This window comes from Polyodon spathula, chromosome 13, assembly GCF_017654505.1.
Source record: "Polyodon spathula isolate WHYD16114869_AA chromosome 13, ASM1765450v1, whole genome shotgun sequence".
Classification (NCBI taxonomy): Eukaryota; Metazoa; Chordata; class Actinopteri; order Acipenseriformes; family Polyodontidae; genus Polyodon; species Polyodon spathula.
This window is the reverse complement of record NC_054546.1, coordinates 4,031,227-4,044,062: the sequence shown is the minus strand read 5'-3', so window position 1 is coordinate 4,044,062 and position 12,836 is coordinate 4,031,227. Positions and strand designations below refer to the sequence as shown.

General features: G+C 37.1%; 1 protein-coding gene across 2 annotated transcripts in view; it reads left to right on the top strand.

The window, feature by feature from the left end:
- LOC121325611 (inositol polyphosphate-5-phosphatase A-like) overlaps nucleotides 1–12,836 on the top strand; it is a 125,749-nt gene that overhangs the window by 30,079 nt on the left and 82,834 nt on the right. The window contains exon 2 of one of the 2 annotated variants that reach the window (XM_041268419.1): nucleotides 3,836–3,877. In XM_041268419.1, coding sequence (XP_041124353.1) covers nucleotides 3,836–3,877 — 42 coding nt within the window. Of the gene's footprint in view, nucleotides 1–3,835; nucleotides 3,878–5,619; nucleotides 5,852–12,836 lie in introns of those variants that run through there. The other variant, XM_041268420.1, reaches the window with a different exon arrangement.

The following is a 12,836-nucleotide window of genomic DNA, read 5'->3' as shown; positions in this document are numbered from 1 at the left end:
ATTCATTCCGCAGTATTGCTCCCTCCAGTGAAATATATCTCTGCTCCAGGACAGGGCAGTATAAGCACACTTGGGAACCTCCAGGGAATCCAGGTTAGCTGAGCGAAAATCATTCTAAATTCATATCAATTTAGGAGCAACACATGAGGTTCTTGTGTCAAGGCATTGCGTTACTCCAAATGGCTGAACATATGTTTTCCATAGATACAGCATTGGTAACGCTTTGAAAATGTCCCATTATTCGAAGATGCAGGCTACTGAACCACAGTATAGTACCTCTGGAGCAGTTTGTTGGCAAGTGTCAAAGATGTCTAGAGATTAATGTTCATGCATCAGGGCTCATAACACATGATACTTACAGTCCATTACCCATCAAATGAATTAACTGTTCAGAGTGCATGCTTCACCTTTATCCAATTCGTTGTAAATTATTCAGTTATTGTATATTATAGGAGCGTTCAGGTACAAAAACACATTCTTAAAACTGTGTGCTTTGAATTGAACTTGGGGACTTCTGTCCTCCCATTTAAGAAGCCACTTTCCTTTTATTTTTTTCTAATTTAAGGAGTCATTTGTCCCTCAGAAACCGGATAAGCCGATATTGATTGACGTACCTGTACAGTAGGTGTTTGCTTTTTCATCATAATTCTTCTGCAGTTGATTCTATAGTATGTTATGGTACGCAGGATTATTCCAGCTCCTCTTCACAATAGATGAACAGCTAATAACTTCTCATGACAATAGCATTTAATTTATATTACATGAGTACTGTATAGCCTTTCCACTGGAATGAAATGTCACATTTAAATCTGGATATCTGTGGCAAACTTTGTACTGCCACATGAGGTACATGTACTCAGGCCAGCACAGCTTCTAAGAGTACCATATATTAAATAATTGTCCCCTTCACGACAGTAGTTAAAGTAAACAATGGAATTGGCCAAATCATGAACAGTTTGTTGGCTGCCTACAGTACTTTTGTTCCTTAAATGCAGCACTTATAAACGCGACAAAATAGAATATATGTGAAGCAGTAAAGCTACCTTAAAATAAAACCACAAATTGGCAGCTAGTCAAGAGTGACAAGTTGGTTCATTTCAGGAGCAGTATACTGTCAGCCAGTAGTCAAAGGTATTAATCTTGACGCCCCTGCTGTCATATTCTTGTGCATCCTTAAGGAGTTCAGAGGCAACACATTATCTTTGTGGTATCCCATGCTGTAATGTGCCCATAATCCTGATTTGTTTTGATATTGTTTATTCACACATACCCAAACCAGGTGAATATTCCCAGGCATCCTTTGTGCATGCAGGGAATTCTGAAAAGCATGTTTTTTTTTTTAATTTCTGTTGTTCTTCCTAATGACACTATAGTTAGAATCAAATGCCAGACTTGATTTAGTATGAAGCGTGGCTGAGGTCACTGTGCTAGACAAATTATACTGCTCGTGAGCATTATCCCGTTTACTGTAACATACATACTGTAACCATATATAGCCCAGCAATATAGACTGGGTTCCGCAGCAGTTGGAGGTGTGATTACATACAGCCATTGGCATACAGACATTTGCTGTGGCTGGAGAATCACTTTTTAGGTGCATTGACTTTAGTGAGTTTAACTGGATTTGTTGACACTTGCTTCCAGCCCATTTTAACTTCAAAAACATACCTTTCTAAATAAATATTACAAAAGAAAGGTGGGCATATGGAATATGTTATGTATTTGGCTGGTAATCTCATAAAATAAATTAATTCACTGGGAGCGAATTGCACTTTACAGTAAGATTTGAGTGTTACAAGAGAAATTGAATTTAGCATGGGAGGTTCTGCCAGTTGAATAGCCTGTAAACATCAAACCTCCATCTTGTTTTAGTTAAGCGGGTCTCTCAGGCTGTGATGTGAAACCGAAATGGATTTTCAATAGAAATGAAAGAGATTTAGATCAACTGGGAAACATTTTCATTGCCATGTCGACTTCTGGACAGATAATTGAGTTTAGTTGCTTTTGAAGTACATGGCTTTATTTACAATGCTTTATCATACTAGTTTATTTAAAGACTGTTTACTCAAAGTAATGTTTGATATCCATGCAGCTGTTGTAGACTGTTGCATTTTATCAGTAAAATCAGTTTTTGAAAACAGAGTTCTTCAAATAACTCAAAGCAGTACTGTAATATGTTTGTATAGCATTACAGAATCTTGTTTAGTTACAGTGCTGATAGTCAGCACTCCATTTGCAGTAGTTGAGTTTAAATCTTATACTCAATTTTACAGTGTCACATTACTCAACTCAATATTGGCCTTGGACTTGCAAATTAACATTTGAATTGTTGTATTCGTATTTAAAATATTCTTCAAATTTACGGTGCGCTGCTTTGTGTTATTTGTTCATTTTTGGTAGCATGACTCAGTTTTCCCTGGCAGTAAATCCTCTCTGAAACACTGCTGGATTGAAATATTACTGTAAACATCAAAGCAGTAAAGTCTAGGTATGAGAGCTTAGAGACCAGCTTTATTTTAAGGTCTGTTGCTGTACTGTATAACAAAAGAAATGGTTTGGTTTACTGTAGGGCTGTGGCCCATAACTGCGCCCTTTGAGATCCATTGTCTGTTTATGGCTATATAGCCACTTGTAGTGCTATGGTCAATAGTTTTGCATCACCTAGAATTTTAGAATTGAGACAGTCATTTAAAAAATAATGTATTTTAAATATTATATTTAACATCATTTATTCATTGAAACTACAAAATTATATCGCAAAAGTCTTCCAGAAGCCATAATAATATTACTGTATTTCATGTTAGATTTTGAAATGTCACGTTTTTCAATTGTCAGTTTTTTTGTTTTAGTAGATTTTAAAACTACAAAGTGGTATGTAGTTCAAGATGTTAGTTTAACAGTATTCAGCAGGTTTCGTTTGACTTCATAAAGCAAATTTTATTAACTCTATAGGGTGATGCAAAAGGTTTGGCCATAGCTACGTGGTTCCGGGTTCATTTGCAGCAGTGAGAATGGATGGTCTCGGCCCAGTTTCAACAGGCATAGCAAAACAATACACTTGCTGAAGCTGTGGATTAGATGGGTGAAGTTTAAACAGAATGTTCACGGACCTAGCGGATAGCACGTTGATACAGTATGGTAATCTTGGGATAATCACACAGCGGAGAGTGGATGTCAGTTTCCCATTCTGTGCCAATCCAGCTCATATCTGACAACACTTATAGAGCATTATGTTTTCTATTCTTTGCTTGTATACTGAGGCCTCGAGGGTGTTTGCAGATAAGAAATGTAATTGGGACGTGCATCCCTCGTTTCCTCTGCTCCATTACTCAGCTGTTCCCTTGCTGTTTTTTCTGCATTAGATGATGTCTGATCACTGATGTTTTTTGTTAAGCTTGCCCAGTGTGCTGAATATAGAGCTGTCATTTATTTCTCATTGCTTGTGTTAAACACTGATTATTGGTATTTGCTGTGAGGTCAAAACCTTAAGTAAGATAGCAGTGTTTTAAAGTTTCAGAAGAACTTGATTAGAAGTTCAAATAATTCTCTCCTGTTTTACCTTTTACTGCTCTTGTGTACTTGCTATGCTCTGAATTATGTTTGTTTGGGGCACACATGCACACACCTATGCACACTCACACGTATTTGTCTTTTTTTTTTAATTTCCCTCTCTCTGAAGGGATACTTCTGTTAAAAACAGATTTACATCATAGAGAGGAATGGCAGTCTGACTGTGTAGGCCTATATTTTAGACACCCGTAATAGAATATTGCATTTTGATGTTGTCTTGAGCTACGACAGTATTTTAAATTGATTGTCTCTTTTTTTTTTCCAGCCTGAAAATCTTCAGAAGCCCTGGCTCCGGGAGTTTTATCAGGTGATATACAGTAATGCACATTTACATTCCCTAAATCACTGTGTGCAATGGACAACTTTTTATGTTTGGTTTGGGGTAAATTATGGGCAAGCTTTTGAAAGTCCAGAGAGAGCGAGAGCTGTTATTTCCATTGCCAGTGATTTTCCTCTGTCTTTTCTCTCTCCTCTCTCTCTCTCTCATGCCTTCTGTTTTTTTTTCCCCCTGGGAAGAGGTGATGGAACTCATTGCCTTAGACTTGTATTCCTCGAATCCAGTCGTCTAAATTCCAAGGCTCAAATGGCCGCTGAATAAGACTATGAGTTACTGGCAAGTCGAAAAGCAGAAGAATTCCCTCCAGGTTTCTTGGGTCTTCTGCTGTGAGATCAGACCCTTGTTGTATAGGTCTGATAACCCACCGTTTATCGATTTGTTGCATCAGCTAGAAAAACAACTTTTGCTCTCTTGTATCTAATCTTCTATCTAGTTGAACATTCGAGAAACCACAACTCTTTCCATTTTCTCGATGGGGAAATTAATTTGCATAAAATGAGAGTAGTACACACTTTCAGTATTTTTATTTTAATTTTAAAATAACAGTACAAGAATTAGGTGCATTAATCGATCATGCTTATCATATGTTGTAATCCCTGGAGATTTACATAGGAATTATGCCAACGTGTGTGGTTTTTATTTTCAATTTATTTTCTGGGTGTTTTTTATTTTTTATTTTGGTAACTTCCCCTTTTTTGTTTGTTTTACAAATGCTTATTTTCCTGTTAATGTCACTAGTGTGCTTTACACTCACCTAACCTCTGGATAGACTTACTTCAGGAATTGGGGAGAAGTCTAGATGGTGGATGGGTGGAAGGCCAATACATTAAATTGAAGGAAAGTTGTCAAAGAAAATCATTACAAACCAGTAATGGGGAAGACACCACCAGGAACTCTGTTATACAGAAAGTCACTGTTTTAATACACTAATTAAAAAAAATAAATAAAAAAAAATACCAATATGCTGCTTGCTCTTAATTGAACGGCATTGCTGCGACAGGCAGACAAGATAAATGTCAAGTTTAACAATGTAATTGTAAAATAATGTGATACATAATTAGATAAAGATATCACTGAAAAATGATCTCTGTTTTATCACAATTGATTGTCTGTTACAGTGGTGATGTACTTGAAGATGCTGGCTCTGTGAGAGGTCTATGAAATTGTGTGTGTGTAACAAGCACGCATGTGTGTGTGTGAATGCATGTATGTGTCACTAGAAACCAGACATTTTTTGACTTGACAGTTTGTTTATGTTTGTTACCTCAGGTAACGCTAGCACACAAGCTTTCTCCATCTTCATTTTTAGAATTAAGAAGCTGATATATTATCATCAGGGGCAGTTAGGTCTGTAAAGCAGCAAGGGATTTAGCTGGAAGTGAGTTACAGAGAAAGAAAAACAACTGAAATGTTCAGTATTGTAGCTCAGCCAGTTCTCTAATCTGGCCTTCTCAGAGGTACTGTACAGGGCGGTATTTACACAGAATTCAGATGCAGATTAGCAAATAGCTTTCATATATTTGCAATGTTTTGACAATCGTTGCTGCATTTGTCAAAAGAAGTGGGTTTAATTATCTTAGCCACAATAACGTGAGTAATCTTAATCTAAACCGTTGAGTTCACACAGGCTCTTTGTGTTTCTCCAACAACTTAGCAGATGTGTGTAGCTTTCCCTCAGTTTTGAAGGGGAGATTATTTGACTGCAGTTTGACTGTTTAAAATAAGCAACTCTATTATCTGAGCCAGGCGTGCAGCCAGCTGCTAGTCCCTGGGTGTGACGTCATGGAAACTTGTGGTATCCTGAGCACACTAATGTTAAGAAAGCACTTTGTGCCTACAAGCATGAGGGCCTACAGTAGTTAAGTAATTGCTAGACTCCTGTGAAAGCCTAGATGTGGCACTACTGTCAAACTACAACCTGACCACAGACGGAGGAGACATAAGGTGAGAAATTGTTCATGAAAAGAAATGTTTAGCTCTCCAGTTTGTACATTTTTTGTTAATCTTCTTCTTTTATTGTGGTCTAGAGCTGGGCTGTTATACCCAACATTTCCAACATAGTTCCAATTACTGTTAGTTAGTTGCAAGCTGCAATTCAGCTGACAACACATTTATCATTTAAAATAAACACCCATTTATTAGTACAGCTGCGATATGTCTATACTTGAGTTACACAAATTTCTTGTGGAGACAGTATTTTCTTCATAGGCAACTTCTGCCACCACCCCTGTGAAACAGCTGTAAAGCTAAAGAATGCTTAAGCAATATGGTCGAGTTCCAAAGCGCTGTTTAGCCTTGTAAATCATCTCCACATCACATATCCCTAGTCTGCTTGATTCAATGAGCAAACAATTTCCAATTCATCCGCCAGTATATTTTTGCAAACCACTGTTCTATAATTTTACAAGGGTGTACAGAAAGAGAAAAAAAAGTGCATGAATAATTAAGAGTAAAGATAGATCGATCGTGGGCCTCCTCCATCGAGGTTTGCTCTTTGCTCACTTGATGTTTATTGTGATATCGCCCACTTTGAACTATCTTGACTACTGTTTCACTAGCGTCCAGATGGAGCTAGGACTGATAGAGGACTAAGAGCTGTTTAAACCTATATGAGCTGGACAAGAAATAAACCAGAACTTGGTTATAATAATCTGCTGTTTGGTTTAACTTTACAGTATCTTAAATTTACAGAAGATGAACTAATAATAATAAAGAAAATATATATGTTATTGTGTCATTCTAGAAAGCATCTCCTTTCTTAATTATAGTTGTGGTTTAGCAGGTGGCAACTGGACAGATTAAACACAGTTGTGTTGATAACCCGTTTCAGTAGTGTTTCAACAGTGTGCATATATTACCATATCAAAATAAAAACATGTGACATGTGATATAGCACATGTTAGTAGGTTCAGATCCCTTAACAATTCAACCACTGTGTGCACATTTCAGTGCCTTTACTTCACAGCCAAGAAAAACGGTGAACTAAAATCTGTCGGGGGTGTAGGCGTAATTTTAATTATAAATGCTACCCATTCCCACTCGGTAAACTGAAGCTGGCACACAGAGTGAGAGAAACAAACAAATGCAGTCATTACTCTGAAGACAACTCAGTCCAGTAACCAGACATGCTAATAACTGAGTGCTACTGATTTCTTCTTTACTGCACCATAGAAACATGTGCTTATGACCCTGAAACACAGTGAGGAATTACCTTGTAGGAGACTCTCATAAAGAAAATACATCACATTTCTCCTTAATTTTTTATGAGAATGTCTATGATTATCGACTGCACAAGAACAGGCCTATTTGAACATACAAACTAAAAAAAAAAAAAAAAGTATTGAAAACAAAACTAAAAAAAAAAAAAAAAAAAAAAAGTAAAAAATTGAATGTTTATATTCACATAGTATTAGGGGTGGTTTTAGAACACAGTTACCGGTAATTGAATACGAATGTCAGGCAAATACCCCTGACTTCCCAAACCTGTTTCATTTATCAGTCTTTACAGGCTTTTAAAATGAGTCTGCATGAGAATTCTTTCAGTTTCAATGTTCCAGATATAATATAAAGAGGAAAGACCTGTTGTTGCTGTTATCAGAAAATACTTAAGGCTTCGTTCAAGGCAAATGCAAATATGGTTAATGTCACGCTGAATGATGTCACTGCTAATCAGTCCTGGAAAACGTTCCTGAAAGCATAGCAAAATAAACACTTTACAAATGACGGTAAACATCTCGGAGACCTGGTTTATGTTTCCAACTGTATGGGAGGTTTAAAAGTTCTATTTTACCAAATACACCCAAACGAGTTAAAAACACTTTTCAGTTTTGATGTGATAATCGACTTTTCCAACAGCCCTCTTATAGTATTGGAGACATGTCAGCAGCAGCCATTGTGAGTTCATGATGCTCTTTGTAATTTTTAAACGGCTATGATCTTTTGAAATGCTTTAAATGTAGAGACTGAACATTATACTAAATTGTGTGGTAGTCTAGTGATGTGGACAGTCCACAGTGAACTATATTAAGTCTGTCAAACTCTTTTTCACTTGCGACCTGAGACAGTTTTAAACCCAGACCTCAGGATGTAAAAAAAAGCATGACTGCCAAATACCTGAATGGCCCGCAGTCCTTTGCATTAATTGCTGCTGCTTCTTGATAACAGGGAAGGTTCTATCTGTACAGTATTGCATTGTAAGTGTTTACTAGATCATTAGTTTGATCTGAACCCTGAGATGGATTTTGCCATGTGGTGGCTCACTAGTGATTGATACAATTGTGGAGATTACAAGATCCTTACTGTTTAGCCATTACTCAGACATGAACAGGTTCCATTGACATGACGGTTCTGAGCCTCCACTGATTCATGGGTAAACTGCAGCAATTTAGCTGACCCCGACTTGTGGAGAGGATTGTTCTGGTGATTTGCTTTTTTAGTAGATGATGGTGCTTGACACTAACAAGGTATGCAAGGTTTTGCTTTGGAAATAGAATAATAACCAGGTTTTTTAATATTGCCGGGAATGTCCAAACCCTGAGTATATTTATTGGACCTTCAACATTGTATTTTCATAGTTGTGGAAATTCCTTAGACAAGATCTACAGCAGCACCCCTTCAGGGCAAGAAGGCATCAAAGAGGCTTGAGTGCCTGCATTGGGATCTAGACATCTGGTAATGCAGCAAGTTCACCAGAAACCATAGTTGACTCTACAATTAAGCTTGTTCATAGAAGACTGGGGCTGGAATGAAGTAGTTCTGTCCCAGCCTCTAAATGCTGTCAGCTTCCAGATTTGAACAGCATGTGGCTTGCTTTGTTAGATCCCACTGTGTACGCCCATCCATTCCATCTCTAATCCTGCCTTTCAGATATCATAACCATCTTCTGACCAGGACCCTCCCAACATTGCCAACGTTTCAAATCAAGCACTATTCTGGTTTTTAGACGATACAGAAGGGTGTTGTGGTTGTGGTTCGAGCTTGAGAGGATTTATAGCAATGTTATTTTCGCAGCCCAACTTTATGCCTTACATTTTTATAGTGCTTTCCTTTCAGGTCTTCAGATATGACATTCTCACCTAAACTGTTTCTAAAACCATGCTCTTTCCCTTCAAATGGCCTTTGATGCATCTCCTTAATCTTTTTTGCTGTCACAAACACACATAACCTAGTAAAACAGGCAAGCTAGAGAGGCTCAAAACAAGACCAAGAATATTCAGTATATGGATATGCATTATGCAAAAGTTTATGCAAATAGATGCGGTTTTCCACAAGAAAAATGTCCCCCATCTGGTTGTTCCATTTTCCATTTTTCTAGGAAACAAGTAATGTTAAGTGCTATCGCTGTTTTAAAAAAAAAAAAACAAAAACAAAAAAAAAAAACATACTGACACCAAAAAAGGTGAGTTTTATTCTCCAAGCTCTATACTTTAGTGTGATATATTTGAGCAAGGAAAAATGCACCCACTGAGATGACTGTTTAAAATAGATCAGGTAATTCAGGGTTTCATGCACAAACTATTAATGCACTTGCAAAGAAAGTATAAATGAATAGTATTGCCTATTCCTGAATAGTACAGTATTAGTGCATTTGGTTATTTTAAGACTCCCAAGATCCTTAAATGAAATAGCTTTGTGTTCTGAACTGTACCTTGCAATTTCAGTGATTTATTTCTTATCTGTTCCTTGCATCTACTCTTTTGACCTATTTTGGTCTTACATTAGGTGTTTGCCAACATCTTTTATTAAGAATAAATCATAAAAATCAACTATATATATATATATATATATATATATATATATATATATATATATATATATATATATATATATATATATATATATATATACAGATTACACAGTGTACATGTGGTGCACATTATACTTATTGTTCTGTATTTTATATTATGACTAGTGTGCAAGGAGTGTGCATTATACTAAAAGTAGGCAGATCAGTCATGCTCATTGTTCGTATTAAAAACATTACCGTAAATGAAGTAATTCACCACTTCAAGCATTCCCTTTCTGTTCTGTTGACATGCTGTGATCGACCAGGAAGGGAACAAATAGAGACTTGGGAAACCTATTTAACTGAAGAACGGTTCATTTTCTTATTACATGATTCATTATTTTTATTCCACTACAATATTTTCAGTATATGTGAAAAAAAAAAGTACAGGAGAAAAACATCCCCTAACTAGAATGTGCTGACCCATGGCACTTCAGCCAGTAATGACAGGGTTCCATTCACTCATGATTCACAATCTGGGCTGTTTTCTGTAATTATATAAATGCTGGATCTCCCTGGTGCAACTCAAGTTAAATCATGAAGGGCTGATAGTAGACAATTGGTTATCAGGGTCTTCTGTTTCCAACATTGCCCACGTTAGTCATGTTTCAGAGGAACTGTCCCAACCGTGATTACTCTACGGGCCATTGTGGAGAACAGACTTGTGATACTCTACTCTCAGCTGTCCTGCAGGAATTGAAAGGGGTATCTTTGAGGAGTGGCCATCCATCTCTCAAGAACATTTTGAAGGCTTGTCACATCGAATCAGTGCATGTCATGAATGCACATGGTGGCCCTACACCATGTTGATAGCGTTATTGCAGATGTATGTATTTTTTGTCAAATCATGTACTATAGAGTAGTAGCCTTTACAGGACAAAAAAAAAAAAAAAACCTTAAAGAACTTTTAATTTTTTTTTTTTTCTAAAGGATAATGAGATTATGAGGGTGGTCAGACTAGGGGGCTAATGTATCTTTTTAGTTTTAGTATCAAGTGCATACTGGACAACCTCTTGACAACTGACTTGGTCAAGCTCTCTCTGCTGCCTGGACTGAATGCTTGAGGTTGAATTTCTAGTTTTTACTCTTACGAATCAACACCTTTTTTTTTTTTTTAAACCAGTTTCCATTCTCCTTGTATTCTGGACTCATGTCACCTGTATTTGGATAGTCCCCAAAGAACACCTAGCCTTATTCTCAAGCAAGGCAGAGTGACAATTTCAGAGGATTCCAATAATTGTAACACTATACAACTAGCAAGAAACTAAAGTACTCATAACACTAATTTAACTTAATGCCGTTAGTGTATCTTGCGTTGTGCTGTTAGCAGCACCACCACTATATTGGGTCATTAAACCAAGACCCTGTCAACTTTATGATTATTAAAGATTCCCTGGAAGCAGATTTCTCTTCTAAAAGTATTACCATTACTTTCTTGTCGCTTTCTTGAAATAATACCCAGCTATAAAACCCGTAAAAGCATCATTCCTGCTATTATGTGAGGGATGTGTCTGTTCAAGAATAATCCAGTACTTGAAATTCCCATTAAGGTATAGGCTGAGAGGTACACTAATCTTTTATATAGGGAATTCCCACTCAACACACCTGAACTATGGTCATTAAGTTCCAAAGGTCTGATTGAAAATCCATAGTGATAACCCTGTACATAAGTTTTATTTTATTTCAGTGTAAGTGAGAAGAATAGGCAACATCCACAAGTCGACTTCTTGATACTTATCTATACAAATGTGATAATCATAGAGGAACTCAATCTTTCTGAGGAAACGGATTTGAAGGCTATGCCAATGCAGTCCACATGTGTGCTCGGTCATAAGGGAAGTCCAGGAGCAGGAGGTGAATAGGAGGGATTTTATTATTTTCTCAACAGTGTTAAGTTGCACTCATTTGTTTATCAGTACACAGTTAGCCAAAAAGTACGACTGTAATTGAATAAAATGCAAATATCCACCCACGTTTACGGTGTAGAACTACACTGCAGCCAACGACTGTACAGTTCCAACTCATGTCATTGCAATAATACAGAAGAGGTAATAACGTGTTGTACATTCTACCAGATTAGAGGTGTGAACAACAAGGGCAAAAATGCTTCTAAGTAATGGTATGATCAGACTGATATCAAAGAGGAGCTGTTGGATGTTTAAACTTTTGAGAGCTTCTGAGCACTGCTTGTGATTTGGGGTGAGGGGAAGTTTCTTCACAATAAAACCAAAGAATCCTGGATTTAATTTATCCCCAGCAGATTGCTTGAACTCTATAAAATAAATACTGTTCCAAGTTTATTGCCTGTGCCATGTCAAACAATGTTCACTTAGCTGAGACTGGCCAGCCCCTATTAAAATCATTTTACGCAGTCCCTTTGGGGGTAGTGTGAGAGCAATTCACCGTATTATTCAAACTATTGTGCCAACAGTATACATTTACAATGCAGCATTTTTTTATTATTATTATTTTTTATTTCACAACACATCATTTGGGCCCATTTTGCCATCATCAGGGAGTGCTTTTGTATGCAGTTTCTCATCGCATCGTATAACTATTTTCCAAAGTCTTGTAGGTCAGCTGTTTAAAACGCATAGTCCCACAGGTTTTGCTGGACAGATTGTTAGTTCAGTCATACAGTCCAAGCAATCACTGGATTGCACTGGGGCATGGCTGCTACACAAATCTGCAGAATAAGACCTGACTAATCTACATTGGTGCCACCTAGTGGAAAATCAGCAACAATGAATCCAATCCAATGGATTACATTTAGTTTTGATTATGTTGGTAGCTTGAAGTGTCATTTACTATTAAGTCGGCATGCTCTAACTTGACATCAATATGTAAATAGCTGAGATTAAAAGGAACAAAACACATTTTCAGAACACCTGCCGTGGTGCAATGGAATGGGACAGGTTGGGGGGGGGGAAATCACCTGTACAGTAATTCTAAAACTGTGAAGGCACAGTTTTGCTAACTTAGCGTGTTGAGATTAAAACTTGTGCAACCACCACTGCTTCTTAACTGCTAGTATCTTGTTAATTATTTGAGCTGCCAATTTACCTTTAACCTGCAATCTAAGATGGCTTTTAAGATGGGCGACTTTGGTTTCCTGTTGAGAAAGACCTCTGTTGGCTTGATAAT